Genomic DNA, 17811 nt, shown 5'->3' on the forward strand with positions numbered 1-17811 from the left:
GCGTGTGTGTGATTTCACAGCCGCTTTGAGGATTGAGTATTTTAATTTAGCATACAGAAATGCTAATAATGGAAATTCTGCATTAGTCTGCAATGTAGTTCTATATTAAAACTATTTGTGATATTCTCATTGATGATCAAAATTTTAGGTTATTTACTGTGTTCCAGAGATCCTCTGGTATGACCTGAATGCAAACTGTCCTTGGGTGATTTTTTCTGAATGAGCTGAACTGTAAACTATCACTCTTCTCAGGGCTGTAACATCTGAAGTTCTGGCCAGCATACCTCCAGCTGCAGATACCAACTGCTGTTGTCTTAGTCAGTGCCAAGTTCAATTTGAGGGAAGATGAGACGTCAGAAGGGTCCGTGTTACCAGTTCCTTGAGCTATTTAGATACCTTTCTAAAAGTAGCTAGAGGCTTGATTCTTTATAAAGGAGGCAATTCAGAAATACACTGAAGAGAGCAATTTAGAATGAAGAACAAATAATTCACCAGTCTAGGCAGCCTGTAAAGTTAAGATTTAAACTCTTGTTTAGTGAGTATTTTTCTTACATTCAAGAGAAAAATGGGGAGAGTTAAAGGTACATGTATTTTACAAGCCAATATAACGTGTTCAGTACTACAGAGCCATATGTTTATTACAAATACAGATACTGAATTCCACCTTAAGCATACTCATGTGGATGGATTTTCTTTTCAATACCTGAAGACACGACTGTAACTTACTTTCCGGCATGCCCTGTCTGCCTCTGCTAAGAGAGAGCCTATGGGGAAGATGGACCAGTTTCTTCTCTGGTGGAGCAGAAAGGCAGCTCCAGGGTAAAAAGCAATTAGCAGTGTTTTATTCAAAATACAGTTCCTTGTGCTTGTGAATGATGCAGAGTACATCTCGTCTGGATCAGGCTCAACAGTTAAAGGACAAATAAAGCTTAAAACATGTTGTCCTATTTATATCATAAAGGTTAAATGTTAAAGAACATTGTGGATCTGATCATGAGGATTAATTTTCCTCCATCTGCTTCCACTTGGATTTGGCATGCAATGTGACTGTGCGTATCCAAAGACTGCTTCCTATTGCACAAGAAGAATTTTTCCTTTCTAAAATGAGTTTGAAACAAGTTTGTAGGCTAGCTTGAACAAAAACGAACATGCAATGAAAATGAGCATATTCTAGCAGAGGCAGCTGAAGTTGAGAACTCCTGTTACTTGCATGCACAAAGGTAGAAGCGGGGCGAGAGGAAGTTCCTTGGCCTGGTAACACAGGCTGGTCAAATTCTCAAATCATAATACACGACAGACCCTCCCAGCACGGTGAGGGCAGCTTTCGCTGAATCTTGCCCTTGGCAAAGCTCAGAAATTATTTTCTCAACTCCCTTTTCAACAATTGCTTCAATTGTCTCATTTTTCATCCTGTTGAGTACTGGTTGTCTGAGGCATACTGGCTGCACTGTCAGCTGCACTAGCCAGCTGATTGGAAGACATTTGCATTTTTAAAACATGCAGATTAAAACATTCTCCTTTATTTTTTTGTTGAAAAGTTTAGCATTCTGTGTTATCTTTCAAGGCATGCCAGAAGGTAGTTCTTTTACTGTCTCCACATTTCTTTGTAATTGGATCTTTATGGCTTTCCTGAGTGGGTTAATGAAAGAGATGCGCTGTTCTACGCGAGCGTAATTGTTTTAGGCTGTTGAGGGATCAGAAAAAAGCAGGAATGATAGCAATTAGTTAAGGATGAAATGGAGTTCAACTTTTAGGAAAAAGAAAAAACAACAGAAGAGACAGGATTTTCTGTGCCCACTAGTGCCTAGTGCAACCTAGGAACTGCAGTTTTCCATACCACTTTTGGGTATAACTTTAATTACTCCGTTCAGGCCAAAATACTGTGGCCTGAAGTACGTGCAGGCAACTCCTCGTTGTTCCGTTAGCACTTCTGTTTGCATTCGTTTTGCCGGATGCAACAAAGAGAGAGACAGAAATATCATTCTAACTTAAACTAGTTATTTTACATGAAACAAATTTGTTCACATCTCTTAGATGACCCAACCAGATGACCCACCGGGGTAGTAGGTAGTGATGATTTTTGCTTCTGCAAAATGGATTTCAGACCTCAGTGAAACAGAAAAAAAATTCACTTTGCCTAAGAAAACCTTGCTCTTTGGACAGATTAGCAAACCCAAAATTTCTAAGCTACAAAGTCTTAAAAGTAAGTCCAGTAATTCCAAAGCATTTTAGAAACAGCCTCCGCCCAGCCACGCATTTGCACTGCATTTGGATCTAAGCACAGTCCTTGGCCCGTTGCTCTATAATCTCCCACCGCATCTCTTAAGAGTGGAACCTTTTTTCAGATGCATTTACTTCCTCAGCACATTTGCACATGCATTTGTTCTTGATTTTTAATATAAAGCTAAGAACTACAAATTTGTTTCCAACACCACCTCACAGCAGAGTTTTAACCCATTACTGCTTTTTATTCACAAGCTGCCACAACGTATGCCAACAGTGCATCGGGGAAGTGGTTGCGCAAGGCCTGAGGTTGAAGTCGCCGGCTGTAGTACCCCGTTAGCAAGACAGCAGCACGGGTGAAGGAGCTTTCTCGTGCTGGCATTGCTCCCAGTTCCGCACCTCCTGGTTGGGAAGGGGTTATGCCATCAGCCTCTGGGCTGCACGAGACCCAAGCTGGGGGAGGAAAATGGTGCCTTCAGCTGGCTTCTGGTTTTGCTCGGCTGTCCCTTCGTGCTTTAACAAGTCTCATGCTGGGCGTGTGCAGAAGCAAAAGCACTGGGCTGCAGGTTTTAACACCAGAGAGGCAGCACAGCCCCACAGTATATTCTGCCAATATACTAATACTTTCTCAATATTTTAGGAATAGCCAAAAGATCATTTTTAGCAAATTATCAATCCTCTGAGAACAGAAAAGCCAGCTCTAATGCAAAATTCTCTGCTTGGAAAGCAGCAGCAGGAGAGGGGATTTTATCTGTAGCTGTTACTAGCTGCGCAGACTGTCACTGCTCGCACGCAGTGGAAGTAATTTTTCACTCGTCTCTGAGGGCTGCTGCTTTGCCCTGAAGGATAGAGGCACTGTGCTGTGACACGGGTAAGTGACATTTGTCGCTGGCTTTCCTGGCTTGGGCAAATGCTGCCCGTGTCCCCAGGTGCTGGGATTGCTGCTGCTGCTGATGCTACGGACTCCAGAAGTGGGGCTGGAGTTTTTTGTATTTTGGGAAATACAAGGCATTTTCAGAAGAGTCTTTTCTTGTCTATTAGATACCTAGGCAGGAGCCAATTATGGCAAGTCAAAAAGATTGCTGACTTTCACTTTGAACACGTCTCCTGCGCTGTGCTTGCCGTGGCTCACTGGTGCTTGGGCTGGTTCCCACTTCCCTCTTCCTAAAATAAGCTCTATTTATTTTTATCTTAATGGGTCAGGACTGCAATTCCTAAGCAGAGCTAATGGTCTCGAGGGCATCCTTTAAGTTTAAACAGAGATTTGACTCATTTTTATGGGGGCTTTTGGAGAGGGACAATCACTCTCTGAAGACTGCTCACAGACTTCCAAGCTCCTTTTAGGCAGGGCAATAAAAATCACTCAAATCAGCAGTCCTCACCAAGCCAGGAGGCCTGTTGGGTAGAAAAACGCTTTTTCCCTCCCGTTAGTATCTCCCAAAAAAACTCCCAAAGCACCTACATTCATCTTTGAAGGGAGGTGCCCGTTCATTGCCATTGCCGAGTGCAATGGGAAGGCTGTATTTCAGGCTGCCTCCAGCCTCTGGGCGAACTACAGCTATTTTGGTGTTTGCTGAGTCATTTTATTTGGTTACAAAGTCGTTGCTGCAAGGTCGGTATCTGTAGCGGTAAAACGCATTAGCGCTCAGAAAGCAAACAAGGGAAAATCCTTCCTCGCTGGGACGCAGTCCCGTCCCGCTCTCCGGGGGCGGGAGCCGGCGATGCCTCGCCGTTGGGCACCCGCGTTTGCACGTGCGCAGGAGGCAGCGGAACTACCGTTACACTTTTTACTCTGTAGGTGCTGGACGATGCACCTTGCCCTTGCCACACGAGCCATGCGTTCCCCCATGCTTTGCCTAAAGGACGTGAAGCCACGGCGCTGTGCTGGGGGCACGCGGGGGATGCGGGCAGGGGGACAGGACCACCCCAGCCCGGAGCAGTGCCCAGCCCCGGCGAGGCAGCACCTCCCGGGCTGGCGCAGGGGCGGCGCGGGCAGGACGGCTTTGCTGCCACGGACGAAGCACAACAGGCCCCGGCAGCCCATCCACGGTGGGGACCTGCACCCCCAGCCCTGCGCGTGTCCCGTGGGGGTCTGCCGAGGTGGACGTCAGCCCGAGCCGCCTTCCCCGTGATCAACGGTGAAGACCGCGTTAGTCACGGCAGGAGGCTTTTGCTGAAAAGCAGCACAGACGGGACACGATTTCTTGTGACGCTTCCTTGCAACGTCTAGCTGAAAAAAAATGAACTGAGAACCGAGGCTCAGGGCTGCTCTGTTTCACTGTGAACGGGCAGTTTATTTATTTAACAAAGTGCGCTGCCAAACATGTTCTGCAGCAGAGCTGTCTGGGACCCCGGGTGAGCTCGGCTCGGCCTTGCAGCACAGACATAGTTTCCATCTTTCTGGCAGGAGCTTCCCAGCGCTGCCTCTCCCCACGCCCCCGAACTAGGTCAGGCTCTCGCTGCCTTCAACACACCGCGGATCCGGGCACAAAATCACCAGTAACTGCGACTTTCCCGGTCACACCTTGAATTGCCCGGCAGGACCGCTGTATTTTCAAGCATCGTTTCACCCGTGGCCCGTTTCGCACCCATCCCAAAGCCCCGGTGCCCCAGCACGGCTGCCATGGGGCGGGTTCGGGATAAGCATAAGGGTTTTTTCTTCTCAACACCGTTAGTGCCTGAGGAAAGCGCTGTGGTTTCCCAGGCCAATCCGACTGGCACCCTGGCAAAGCCCACGGGAAGTTTTCATCTGGTTTCATAAGAAACCTGGGGCAGGACCCCTGCACGTGCAGGGCCTTGAGCCGTTCGGCTGACCCCAGCCCCGCACCCGGGCGGGAGAGGCTTCCCGAGAGAACTGGCTTCCTGCAAACTTTATGGAAACGGGCAAAAAGTGAGAATTCATATTCGACCGATCACCAGAGCTACCCCAGGGGAGAGCGGCTCTGGGAGCCGTGTCTGGGGGTGTCCCCACCTGCGCTCACCCCAAAGCTGGGGGGCATGGGGCTGGGGGCAGCTCCCCACGGGCACGCCAGAGCTCTGTAGCCATATGGCAGCCTTTCTAACACAGCCCTCACTCCAGGGAAATTTAAGGTGATGATTGTGGGGGTTTGGGGAGGGGGTTGTTCTCCCAGAGGCCGTTCAATGGCAGGGAATGTCGCTGAGCCGTCAGGGAGCTGGGGGCCGGGACGCCGGCTCTGAAGAAGCCCCGCGGGACCATCGGCACGGCAGGAAAACAGCCCTGTGCTGCCTCGGCCAAACACGCCCACCCCTCCCGGGAGCAGCTGAACCGACTACAGCTCACGAAGCTGTGCACATACTTCATTTTTACGTTATATCCATTCCCACCATGTTCCAACAGCAAATGCAGGAGAAGGCTTAAAAAACCCCCACAACAGCTCCAATAAGGATGAATTCTGGCAGAGTAAGGAATGATACTTCCAGTGTACTCCCAATCCGCTGATAATCTGCACGGAGCAGAAAATATTTACTGGCTGGAGAGCAGCAGGGCAGGATCTGGAGCCCTGCCACCGAGCACACGCCTGTCCCAAGCCCCACACAGGATCCTGGCCAGGGCAGAGCAGGAACCACGCACCCACAACCAGGACCTGCAGGCTGCGGCCAGGAGCACCAGCAACCCACTCTGCGTGGGCGATGATGGCCCCAGGGCCATCGCTGCCCTCCTGGCAGGGCGAAGGGTGCCCCATAACCTCCCACGCTGCCAGCCGGGCACCCGCGGGGCCAGGCTCTATGTCTGGGTCATCTCGCAGCTCCTGTTTAGGCTCTCCCCACCGCTCCCTTGAAAAGACGGGTCTGGTCTGTACCAACCCCGGCAGCACCACAGAGCACCCTGCGCAGCGGGGAGGGAGGGAAGGGGAGGGCAGGGGGGAGCGGGGCCAGGAAACTCTTCGACTGGGGCTGTTAGGGAAGCACTGTCAATTTTGAGAGTTGTAAGGCATTTGTAAATTCTGGCCTGGTATAAGCCAGGATTTCAACACTGCTCAGAGCTACACCACCGTGACTTGCTGCAGCGGAGGGACGCAAAGGGACAGGGATTTACTGCGACTCAACACTTCTGTGTTGGCAGAGCTGAAGCTGAATTCCGGCTTTAGCCACTGCTTCTGGTGTTACTGCCTTACTTTCAGCAATTGCTAGGGCTTTTGTAGTTACTTTGCAAGCTTAAAACCAAATCCCAACCCTTTCCGAAAACAGAAGCATTCCCGCCTTGCCATCCCTATAGCAAAATCTCTGTTTTGTCTCGCGCATCCACCTGAAGCAGCGCTGAAGAACATGCAGTTTCCTCTCAAAATTCGCATTTGCAAAGCTGCTGCTTCACAATGATGTCCTTTAATTCAAGCCTGGAGTGATCTACCATTACCCGTTTGTCTAAATTGTCTTAGAAGGGAGTTTCCACCCTTAGGACAAGATTTGCTTCCCTTGCTAGTGCTCCAGGATCAAGTGTCAAAGTTGTTCCCTAATTTGATCTGCGTTCCCCATCGCCTTACAAATTCTGCTTGTGCAGGCAGCAGCTACAGCAGAGAGGGGCAGAATCGGTCAGAAATGATCCAGGGAACTCCTGAGCCTTTCATACAAGACTGCAAGGGAGAGAGAGAAAAGGAAAAGCTCCCCAAGCATCAAGAGCTTTCCAGCCATATGTGCGTAAAAATTTCTTCCCGTGCCACGTGACAGAGGAAGAGGCGCAGACCCATTACACAATAATAAAAATATGCCTTTGGCAACATTGAGCCAAAACCTGGAGCTGCTGCAGGAAGCTAGCAATCTGCACAAAAAGGAGTAAAACGTTAATAAAAAAGAAAGACCGAAGTCAATATTGCACACCCCTCAGAAGGACGCTGCCGCGGCAGGACGGGGCTCGGGCTCTGCGCGTGACAGCGATCGGCAGCAAAACATCTGCTTAAAATTGTGTAGGCTTCCAGCGCCTGTCAAGATCTCACTGAAGAGATTAGTCGTGGTGAGTAGATTCACTTTTCCTTTTTCTTTTTTTCCCTCCTCTTACCCTTCACTTTGAAAACTTACCAAATAAGGTCTAAATCATTGAGCACTCAGGTTTCCAACGCCCGCGCAGGAATCCGTAAAGGCAACAGTCACCAGATAAAAGAAATACTCCAGGAAGGAAACATTCCTCAGACTTTTGCTGGGAGCACCCACCTTGTACAGCCGAAACCGCAGCCTCTCCCTTCGCTCTGGTACCGATCGGCAGCTTCTGTAACGGGGCTCTAGCTCAGGGCTGGGAAAGGTTTGCCACGGCATCCCCGGCTGCCTAGAGCGGAGACGGTGATGCAGGCTCAGGCACAGGGGATGCATCGCTCTCCTTTATCTCCTTTGACATTGCTTTATGCAATAGCAGATAACAGGTCACACTCATACCTGGTATAACTGCTTCACTGGCTTATATCGGAAATTAAATACATCCATTTCAGCTGCTGTCACCGGCGGCACACCTTATTTTATCTAAATCAGCCCCGCGCGCCCAAGGGCTCCTTGTGCTTCCACCCTGGGGACGCTGCAGGGCAACCACCAGAGCTGAGAATTAGGCTCATGGGGATAATGATTATTTTGAAGACTAATTAAGATGCCTTGAGGTACGCTGGGAAATCGTGAAACAGGAAGATGTTGTTTTGTTTAAGAAAGCCTCAAGTACTGAAAGGCAACAGAGTAGAAAGCCAGGGTCGTTTGGGTCCCCTCTGGGGCTACCCCGCTCCTCCCTCCCTCCCTCCGAGCAGCAATTCCCCAGACTCTCTCCCCTTCTCTCCCCGCTGCGCTTTCCCTCCCCGCGGGCAGGCACACGCCACCGCTGCATGGCACAGGGTGGCTTCCCTGGCCAAAAATCACCGTCCGGCCACCGCGTGTGCCACCAAACCGCCCCACGTCCGGCAAACCCTCTGGGATTTTCCCTCTGACGGGATTTCAGCCCAGCTGCCCTGTAACCACCAGAAAGTACCAGATCCTTCGCACCTGGGGCTCACTCTTACAGGCAAAATCTCTTCTTACAGAAACACCTTTTTAAAGCATATAGATCTATAGAATTGGTCTGGCTTCTTAACCACGAAGTGGCTCCAGAAGCTCCCCTGCAGCGGGGCTGGGATGAGGGTGGTCGCACGGGGGCTTGCAGGAGCCACGCGGAGCAGGGATGTTGTGGCAGCCAAAGTTACAGGGGAGACATGGCAAGAGATGTGTCCCCCCAGGCTCCGGCCCCCCCAACAGCCCAAGCCCATCCCGCGCTGCAGCGGCCAGCAGAAACGGGAGCTGCAGGTCGGGACTGGGGGCTGCGAGGAGCCCTGCGGGGACACAGCTCCTAAGGGTGGAGGCTCTTGGGTGGGAGGGAGATGTGCTGCAGCTCTGGGGACAAGGAGCGTGCACAGAAAAGCTGTTAGAGAGCATGGGTTTGCAGTCCCCTTGCACAGATGCTCCATGTCTTATGAGCTTATGAGGAGCAGCTGAGGGAACTGGGGTTGTTTAGCCTGGAGAAGAGGAGGCTGAGGGGAGACCTCATCGCGCTCTACAACTACCTGAAGGGAGGTTGTAGCGAGGTGGGGGTTGGTCTCTTCTGCCAAGTAACCAGCAATAGGACGAGAGGAAATGGCCTCAAGTTGCGCCAGGGGAGGTTTAGACTGGACATTAGGAGAAATTTCTTCACTGAAAGAGTGGTCAGGCCTTGGATCAGGCTGCCCAGGGAAGTGGTCGAGTCACCATCCCTGGAAGTATTTAAAAGACGTGTAGATGAGGCGCTTAGGGACATGGTTTAGTGGGCATGGTGGTGTTGGGTTGATGGCTGGACTCGATGATCTTAGAGGTCTTTTCCAACCTTAATGATTCTATGATTCTATGTGCTACAGAAGCTCGTGGGATGCTCAGGTTTCAGCGCGGAGGGGTTGGGTTCAACTCCTGCTGTGCCTGCAAGCGTCTGCTTCACACAGGCTGGTCAGGGCAGCAGGGGAGACAGGCAGCCCACCCGCGCCCGGCACTTCTCGATCCTGAGGAAAGCTGCACCCTGGTCTCCCCTCCCAGGCACCCCGGCAGGGAGAGCCGGGGCACGGGGCAGCCTCTGCCAAGGGCCTGAGCTCCAGCAGGAAGGCAAGGACCCACCAAAGCAACGAGCAATGACAAGAAGACATCCTAAACCAGAAAGGGGGTCACATAAAGGCCATGGGGCAGACTCGGAATATCCCGTTTCAAACACATGGCTGCTTTGAGTCATTCATTACATTTTATTACATAGCCATAAGCAAAGGCCCCTAAACACGCAGCTCATTAGGAAGAGAAAAGCCAGTAAACGCTCAGCTCTGCGTGTACCACGCTTGCAAATCAGAGACGTTCTGTCTTTATTGCTTTGTTTGCCCTGAGGTATTTTCTATAAAGCTCTGCTCCAGCTCTAAGATTCAGGAGTGAACATCTTCCAAAATCATCCCCTCCCTGGTTTGCTTCCTGACAAGTATTCCCCAAAATTACCCAGTGGGGATCCACAGCACAGTTCTACGGACTACATTGATCCCAGGGGATGCCCTGGACCCCACAGCAGCAATTTCCATTGATTCAGCTGAAGGACACAGGGAATCATTGCCTCTAAAATCCAGCTGATGGACACCTGTCACTCCACCTGTCTGAGCCTCATCCTTCCACCTGAGGGCCCAGACATTTGCAGCACATTTTGGAGCCTCTTTCCTCTCTTGGGGCCCTGAGGCTGGCAGAGATTTGACCACCTGTGATGGGAACACGGGGTCTCAGCCAGAGCCTGCCCAGCATCTGGGAGCCCAAAGGGTCTTTCCTCCAAGACCTCTACCTCGGAGTGACTCAGCACTGCCCTTGTCCGTCACATGCCCATCATGAGTTGCACCACCTCCTGAGTCAAGGGCTTGGTCATCTTTGACCAAGTAATCTAGAAAGCACCATTGCTGCTAAATATTTCAGAGTGCATCAACGGACGGACGGGATACTTTTAAGCATCGGGAAGAAAAGCATTTCTGCACGCATGAGATCTTGCCCATCACCAAGACGCTGTCACCGAGAGGCACTCCACACGTGAAGGGCCGGAGCACCTCTGCCCTGGCCCAAGCTCTGCACCAACACGCTCAATAACCTCAAGCAAGTCCTAGTGCTGCCGCGGGCTGTGCCAGGGAGAAGCCGGGGCACGGCAGCCCTAAGGCCTGGCCAGCCATGCCTACGCTGCAGACACCTGAGCTAGCTTGGTAAAGTGAAGCTGCTCCGCTGTCTTTTCCCACGCTGAATACCGCTGTGCCCTCCCCAGGTGCCGAGGGGCTGAACATTTGCATTTCAGTGGCAGGTACAAACTGCAGCCACCGCTGGGTCCCCTCGCTCAGACAGGAACCGCAGAGCTCCCCTCCTCCCCAAGCAGCCCTCCGCCGCCAGCCAGCTCTCGTAACCCCCGGGGCACGCTCCCACACAACAGGCATCCGTCATGGCCAAAAAGTCTCCAAAACCCTATTAACAAAGGCGTTAATTAAAATGTCATTAGAAAAGTAAGACCTCAGCTGAAACCTTGCTGCACGGCCGCCGGTGCCAGGCCTGCCGCCCGCACCGCAGAGAGGAAAGATGCTGATCTGTTTCCAATTTGCTTTTTGGAGCTCATCCTACGTTCTACATCGAAGAGCAATTTTCCTTTTAAGGTGGAACAGCATGAGGTTTGTTTTCTTTCAAAGAGATTTCTTTAAGAGGTTATTTATAGATCCTCTTGTGAATGTGACTGTGCTTTGCGTCCCACACGCACTGCTGTGATGTGGGATGAAATGCTCTCGGGGAGCCGTTAATTAACACCGACTCGGGAGCTGCACCAAAGCACGGCTCCAGGTAGTCAAATATTCCCCGTCTGTCCAAGTATCGGTACTACAAACCTCCCAGCCTGGGGGTATTTTGTGTTTGCCACTTTTCATCCCATCAGGTCATCTAGCTGGGTTGTCTGAAGGTAACAGAAGTACTTATGGTAAGAAACTGTAAGAGGAGGAGCTGCCCTCCTGCCCTGTGCTCCCTCTTGCCCGTTTCCTCTCTACATGAAGCAGTCCCAGATTTTTTCCAGGTTATGATCCAAAATGACATTTTTCCTTGCCACAACTTATTAGTGTCATCCACCTCCAGACGCCTCTCACTTCTCTTCTGCCCCTTTTGAGGTGGTTACTGGGAAGCAGGGATGTAGCTTTCCGTGGGATCTCCCCACTCCGCAGGCATTTTAACATTTTGTTTCCATTTCCGTGAACCGAAAAGCCTTTATTCAACTGTCCACATTAATACTGGTCGGTGATTTCAGTCTCACGAGGCCATTAAACTAACACCTTTCACCAGCAGCAAATAAACTTACGTATAAGAAAAGCAAAAGAGAGCTGAAGAACAAAATGGCTTAGCAGCCGAATCCAGGCCAGAGATCTGTTTTGCGTTTCCCACTCCTCTGCATGTTCTTAATTATACATATTGCAGAACTGGGGGGCTCCCACTCAGCATTAATATGTAGCATATTGCTCGCTGGATTTGGAGCATGTAATATGCATTTCCACCCGCTCCAGGAGCCGATACCAGGATGAGAGTGCCAAGGCCAACATGAAACTTATACAATACTTTAAGCATCTTATTTCCAGTGCAGGAGTGAAACATAACATTACCGGGGGGATGCGAAAGTCTCCCAGTATTTGGCTTAACGCTACGCAGGACCTGGCCTGGCCACAAGGCCACCGACAGTTAACAGGTCTGGGATATCCCAGCTCATCTTCTATTGCATCTGTGTTTAACTGCAAACTTGCTTCAGCACCAAAGCTTGAAGAAGTATGTGAAAGGCAGTTTGCTTGCTTTTCAATCCTTGTCTATATTCTGTATTTCGTAGGCAGGACTTTGGGATGTGATAAGAAAGGCCATGCAAATGGATGATTCTTGTAAAATATTTAACCCCCTACCATCAGAGGTAGCTGTAATAAGGGAAAAGACTAAATTTCATAGGAGTCTCTTCCCTCGAATGAGAGCATGCCCAGGGGTAGGAGTTATATCAAAATGATACATGGCTAATTCCTTTTAAAAAAATCCTTTGGCTGTAGCTTGATCTCTCCTAATCAGCGAGCTACCGAGCAAACAGTGAACCAGCCACAGATTTGTATGGGGCAGTTCTAGGTTTCATGTCTCGTTTCTCCAAGGGCTACTTCAGCTACAGAAGCTGAAAGAAGGAAAATTGGGCTGGGGGTGCCTTTCAACCCCCACCAGCTCCTTTCCACATTCATGCAATTGGAAAAGAGCCCGACTCCATCAGCACTGGGGAGCACTGGCCCTGCTGGGGAGCTGGTGGCCATGGCCGTAGCCTCCCTCACCGGCAGAGCAAAGGGAGGAAAAAATCCTCAGCCTGGGCACAGGGAGGCCTTCAGTCCTGGGGAGGGGGTGGCAGGAGCACCCTCACCCATGGGTGGTCAGAAACTGATACCGTAGGGGAAATTCTCTTTTTTACTGTATCTGTAACCATGTGCAGAACCCAAATTCCACTTTAAACATTTTTAACATTCAGAGTCTCGTGTGGGTCATGCATGAAGATGAGCTCTCATCAATCAGCCTGATTTTAAGCATCTTCTCTAAGCTGCTGATGCATCTGAGCACTATTTCGAGACGCAGTTGCACATGGACCATAGCTATTTGCAAACAGCTCCACATGCAGACATCCAGAGGGATATTTTACTGTATAATAACTGCTCTGTATCATTAGCAGGTTCATGGGAATAGCTTTATTCCAGAAATTATTTTCTATCACTATCTCCCCATCCAGGAGTGGAGTGAGACAAGCCCAGGAGGCTCAGCCTCCGCTGTGAATGAAGGCAGAGCCAGGGATGCTCCAAAAAAGCCCTTGGCGTTTGCTATACTTAAAGCAATGGCTCACTTACAGAGCCAGGAGACAAACAACGGCCGGGGTTTTAACAGTTATCTCTCTTTCCAGGGTGAACGTTAGTAACAAACAAAGGCTGAGCTCCCGTCCCCGCGGAGAGGCGGGAGGTTAGAAAACCACTGGCGGAGGCTGCAGCGGGGCCGGTCACGGCTGCAGCCCCGACACCGAGCCAGAGCCTTGGCGGGATTTGGCCGCAGGTTGTGCGGTGCCGCGCAGCCGAGCTGCGATGAGGAACGGGGCATTCTCAGCTAACTAAGGCTCAATTCATGCTGTCGGGCAAAACCACAGTATACTCGGTGTTTTGGGAGGCTCAGGGAAGGGTGAGAAGGAGGGAAGCGGTAAGGGAGGATGGCAGTCCCGGGGTGGGGGCAGGCTGGGGAAGGAGAGCGCAGGGACATTTCTGACTCTCCCTACCTCCCAGTCCTTCATTGCACAAAGAGACCAAACAGCCACAGACAGATGGACTTCAGAGAAGAGATGGAGCTGGCAGGTACATTAGCATGAGAAAGAAGGAGGAGGAACAAAACAAAATAAGGGATGGCCACAGATACAGGCTTAGAGAAGAGGAAGATTGAAAAAGAAGTATTGCTCAGACCTAGAAAACTCCATAAGTCAAATCCTTGAAGTCACATCACACCAAAGCAAACAGCTCCCCCACCCTGCCAAAAACAGCCTAATTATCTCCCGGTTTTAATGCAAGCCTCTACAACACGCGGTGGTGGCGGAGGGGACACCGCCGTACCCCCACAAGCTGGCTACTGCAGGTTCAGCCAAGTCCCACCTCCCTTTTACAGCCTGTGCCATGATCTCCGCTGTCCTCCTCCTCTGGACCGTGCCCTGCGTGGCAAACCACATCCTCGGGGGCTTTGCCAAGGGAGCGCTGCAGGAAGGTCCCCAGCTGGCGTGCAGCCTGCCGGGACCCCCCGGGCCACCCGGCCCCCCCGGCGCGCCCGGGGCTCCAGGGACGGTCGGCAGGATGGGCTTCCCGGGCAAGGATGGCAAGGATGGCAAGGATGGGGATAAAGGCGAGCACGGCGATGAAGGTAAGAGAAAAGCGCTTCTTAGCACAACAAGGGTAAGATGTAGAAGCAATAGTGCAATAGCTCGGTTGACAGGATATATCATCCCAAATCTGAGCCCCAGGACAGATGACATCTCATGGGAAACTCTTCTAGGAATTTCCACTTTCCCCTTTCCAACACCTCCCACTTGTCAGCTCCTGCCGGGGGGTTCAGACTGGCACTATTTGCTGATCGTGTCCCAATGCTGCACGCAATTCCTTGGCTTCGTTTTGTTGTGAAGTGAGATTTCTCCTGTTTTGACATATGCTCCCTAGATGGGACAAAGCGGTGGTCTCCAACTCCCGCTCTCAAGGCAAACAAAGCCAGGTAAGAAAATTAAATACTTGCTCTCCGGAGCACTCTAGCTGGCTAACAGGCACTGCTCCGACCATGGTCAATCTAAGTCAAAGCAAACGACAACCCTTCTTTAACCCTGAGGTGGGCTCTGCTTTACATCCAGCCTTACATCAGTCAGCACCAGGACAGCTATGGTGAGAAAAGAGTGATTTCCCGTTGCCACGCTAGAGTGCACTCCTGGTTCAGCTAACACCCGCCTGCCAAAGCTGCGTCTTGCTCTCTTCTCCCACCCCCAACACAGGGAATCTGGAGAACAGGTTTCCACCCACAGCTGCATTAAAATCTAGACTTGCCACAGCAGGACAAGAGAAGGATATAAATCCCCATGAATTTGTCCTATATCAGACACCACCGCAATCACCACTGATCAGCAGTTTCAGCATCACTGTGACAGAGCCCAGCTCGCTTCCCAGCTCAAGGCAATCCCTGCACTGGGTATCTTTTGGTTCACTAGTCTGGCTCCCAACTAGGCTGGGCTTTTTACTATATCTAGAGTTTGGTTTTGGTTATTTTTTTTTTTTTTAAAAAAACAATGTAGTTTCATGGTAAATGTAAAAAAAAAAAGAAAACAAAAAGAGACAAGAGATTAAAAATGTTCCATCTGCTCAAAACTAGGTTCCAAAAGCTTCACAAACCCATTCCACTCCTTTAAAACCCAAAGAGTTTAAAGCTTGCTCCTGGCTAACTTTATAAGTAATTCTCATTTTTCTCAAGTAAGACAGATAATTGCACCAGCCTTTTGGTCCTTAGAAGGGACAGCCTGTCCTGCTCCTGCACCCCGTTGTTATCATACCGACTACCTACCCAACATGGTTAGTCAGTCCTGACACATGTCTAGCCCCCGGTGGTATTTCATCGGGATTCTCACCAGCAAGGTTTTCCTCCTAAATGAAAACTACTACTGCAGCAATACAACCCCTTTCCACTCACCGTATGATCTCTTTCACTGAAAAATTACAAAGTTATTTGTCTTCTAGGTCCACAAGGCAGAACAGGAAACCCTGGCAAGCCAGGACCGAAGGGGAAAGCAGGAGCTACGGGCAAGGCAGGCCCACGAGGGCCCAAGGGTTTAAAGGGTAATCCTGGAAAAAATGGGGCACCGGGAAAGAAAGGGCCCAAAGGGAACAAGGGCGAGACTGGGATGCCAGGACCCTGCACCTGTAATGCCAACAAAGCCAAATCTGCCTTCTCCGTGGCAGTCTCAAAGAGCTACCCAAGGGAAAGGCTGCCCATCAAATTTGACAGGATCCTGATGAACGAGGGAGGACACTACAATGCTTCCAGTGGGAAATTTATATGCAGCATCCCAGGTATTTACTACTTCACTTATGATATCACTTTGGCCAACAAACATTTGGCCATTGGCTTGGTCCACAACGGGCAGTACCGGATCAAGACTTTTGATGCCAACACTGGGAACCATGACGTTGCCTCTGGATCAACCATCCTTTCTCTGAAGCAGGAGGATGAGGTATGGCTGCAGATCTTTTACTCGGAACAAAATGGGCTCTTTTATGATCCCTACTGGACAGACAGCTTATTTACTGGCTTCCTGATATATCCTGATCAAGATTATCTCAATGAAATATAGGATGAGAAACTAGCCTGTGGGAAAAAATAGGAAATGCATGAGACCTCAGTCCAGCAAAGCGTAGCCTGTACACGGACATGTGTGGGATTATCATACGATTCCACATTTTTGGCGCTAACAGCCTGTATTGGCTATTTAGATATTTATTTGATGTCCACAGGGTACCAGGACCAGTAGGACTCGCCTTTAAGCAGCCTCATGAACCTCTCAATCTCAAATCTACCCATTATGTTTTCCATGATGATTCCAAAACACCATGGACATGTAACTCAAATACTGGTGCAGAATGCTTTGATTATTATATTATTATTATAAAGCATGGAAACCAACAACCCTGAAAGCTGAGCTCCGAAGTGCCACTGATGCTGGAGATTGTGCCACTGCACCTCCTCCCTCTACGCCCTATAATAGTAATAATCCATGTTAATACAGAGTTACGCTTACTTTACCAGCTACTTAAGAGTCAGGAAGTTGTCAGCTAAAGTTATAAAAGTAAGAGTAGCTCCCAGCCTCATCAAAGCAGTGCCAATAAGCAAAGGCATCCAGTCTAAATAGGGAACGACAGAAAGGAGAGATCTCATTTTTAAGGTTAAAGGTAAAACCCCTTGTAAGACACAAGCTGTTGCACTGAGCACCGCTGGCGTTTCTCAGATTTCAGCCTTGATTTGCCAGCGCTTGAGTCCTGCATCTGGTTTCAGACCAGCGTTGGTAAGCTGTGACCAGAGCCTAAACTGGACTCTGCAAGCCAAGTACCTGTGGGCCTCCAAACCTCGGTGGAGGATGATCTTTACAGATAAGACTCAACTGTCAAAGACAGCATGAGCCATCGCTCCAGAAACAGATTCATTAATAACCCCCTTCCTTCATCCCTGCCAGCTTTTGCTGGAAGGAGATACTTGTGGTGCTGCCGAGATCTGACTCAAGGGCTTAATGCTACAGCTAGACCCTATCTTACTGCTGCTTTGCTTTTTTGATGTTGTATGTCAAATATTACAGATGCACCAAAATCAATGTTTTAGTTCTAAACTGTATGGAAAAAAAAAACCAGAAAAGTCAAAAGCTGAACTTTCGCTCAGCTGAGCTTTTTGCTTTTGCTAAGCTAAGCTTAGCAATTTTTTTTCCTCCTCTGTATCAGCTAATACAGGGACATGGTCCAAAATGGCTCGCTATTACTAGAGCAAAGAGATCTCCTGCTATAAAGCCGCTCAGCCTGGCTGCCTGCCCCAGGGTGTCCAACACTCCTGTAACACAGAGGAGCCAGGTGGAAGGAGTCTCTTCCTCGCTATCAGATGCGTCTTCTTGGTTTCCAGTCATATTTCTCATCTCCTTTATCACTTGGTGAAAACTCCCATGAACTTCCAGTTCCTCTAATTCTCATATTTAGACATTGAAGGGATATCCCACAAGAACAAAGATTTTTTTTTTTTTAATCTTACAAGTAAAAATTTTTTGCATGATTTTTGTGAACTACAGTAATTGTGTTATATGTTACAAAAATATTTTCAAATACATTTTATAAAATAAAGCTGAACAACAGTACTGCTGGAATAGTCTTGATATTTATAAAAGCTGTTTCCCAGAAGGTATTTCAAAACTATGTTACAGATTCCACAGACACTGTTGGTTTTAGCGATGGATTTTGTAGGGGCGGGTGCAACAGGATTATTTCCCCCCAGCCCAGCCCAGCCAGCTGGGGA

The 17811-nt window shown here is 49.7% G+C and overlaps 1 protein-coding gene across 1 annotated transcript; it reads left to right on the forward strand.

Annotated features, from left to right (window-relative positions):
- The first annotated feature begins 13904 nt into the window (after positions 1–13904).
- C1QTNF2 (C1q and TNF related 2) lies at positions 13905–17811 on the forward strand. Its single transcript, XM_075164150.1, has 2 exons — positions 13905–14148; positions 15501–17811. The coding sequence occupies exons 1-2, from the start codon at positions 13908–13910 to the stop codon at positions 16112–16114; spliced, it is 855 nt and encodes a 284-aa protein (XP_075020251.1). The 5' UTR covers positions 13905–13907; the 3' UTR covers positions 16115–17811.

This window comes from Calonectris borealis, chromosome 15, assembly GCF_964195595.1.
Source record: "Calonectris borealis chromosome 15, bCalBor7.hap1.2, whole genome shotgun sequence".
NCBI classification, from domain to species: Eukaryota; Metazoa; Chordata; class Aves; order Procellariiformes; family Procellariidae; genus Calonectris; species Calonectris borealis.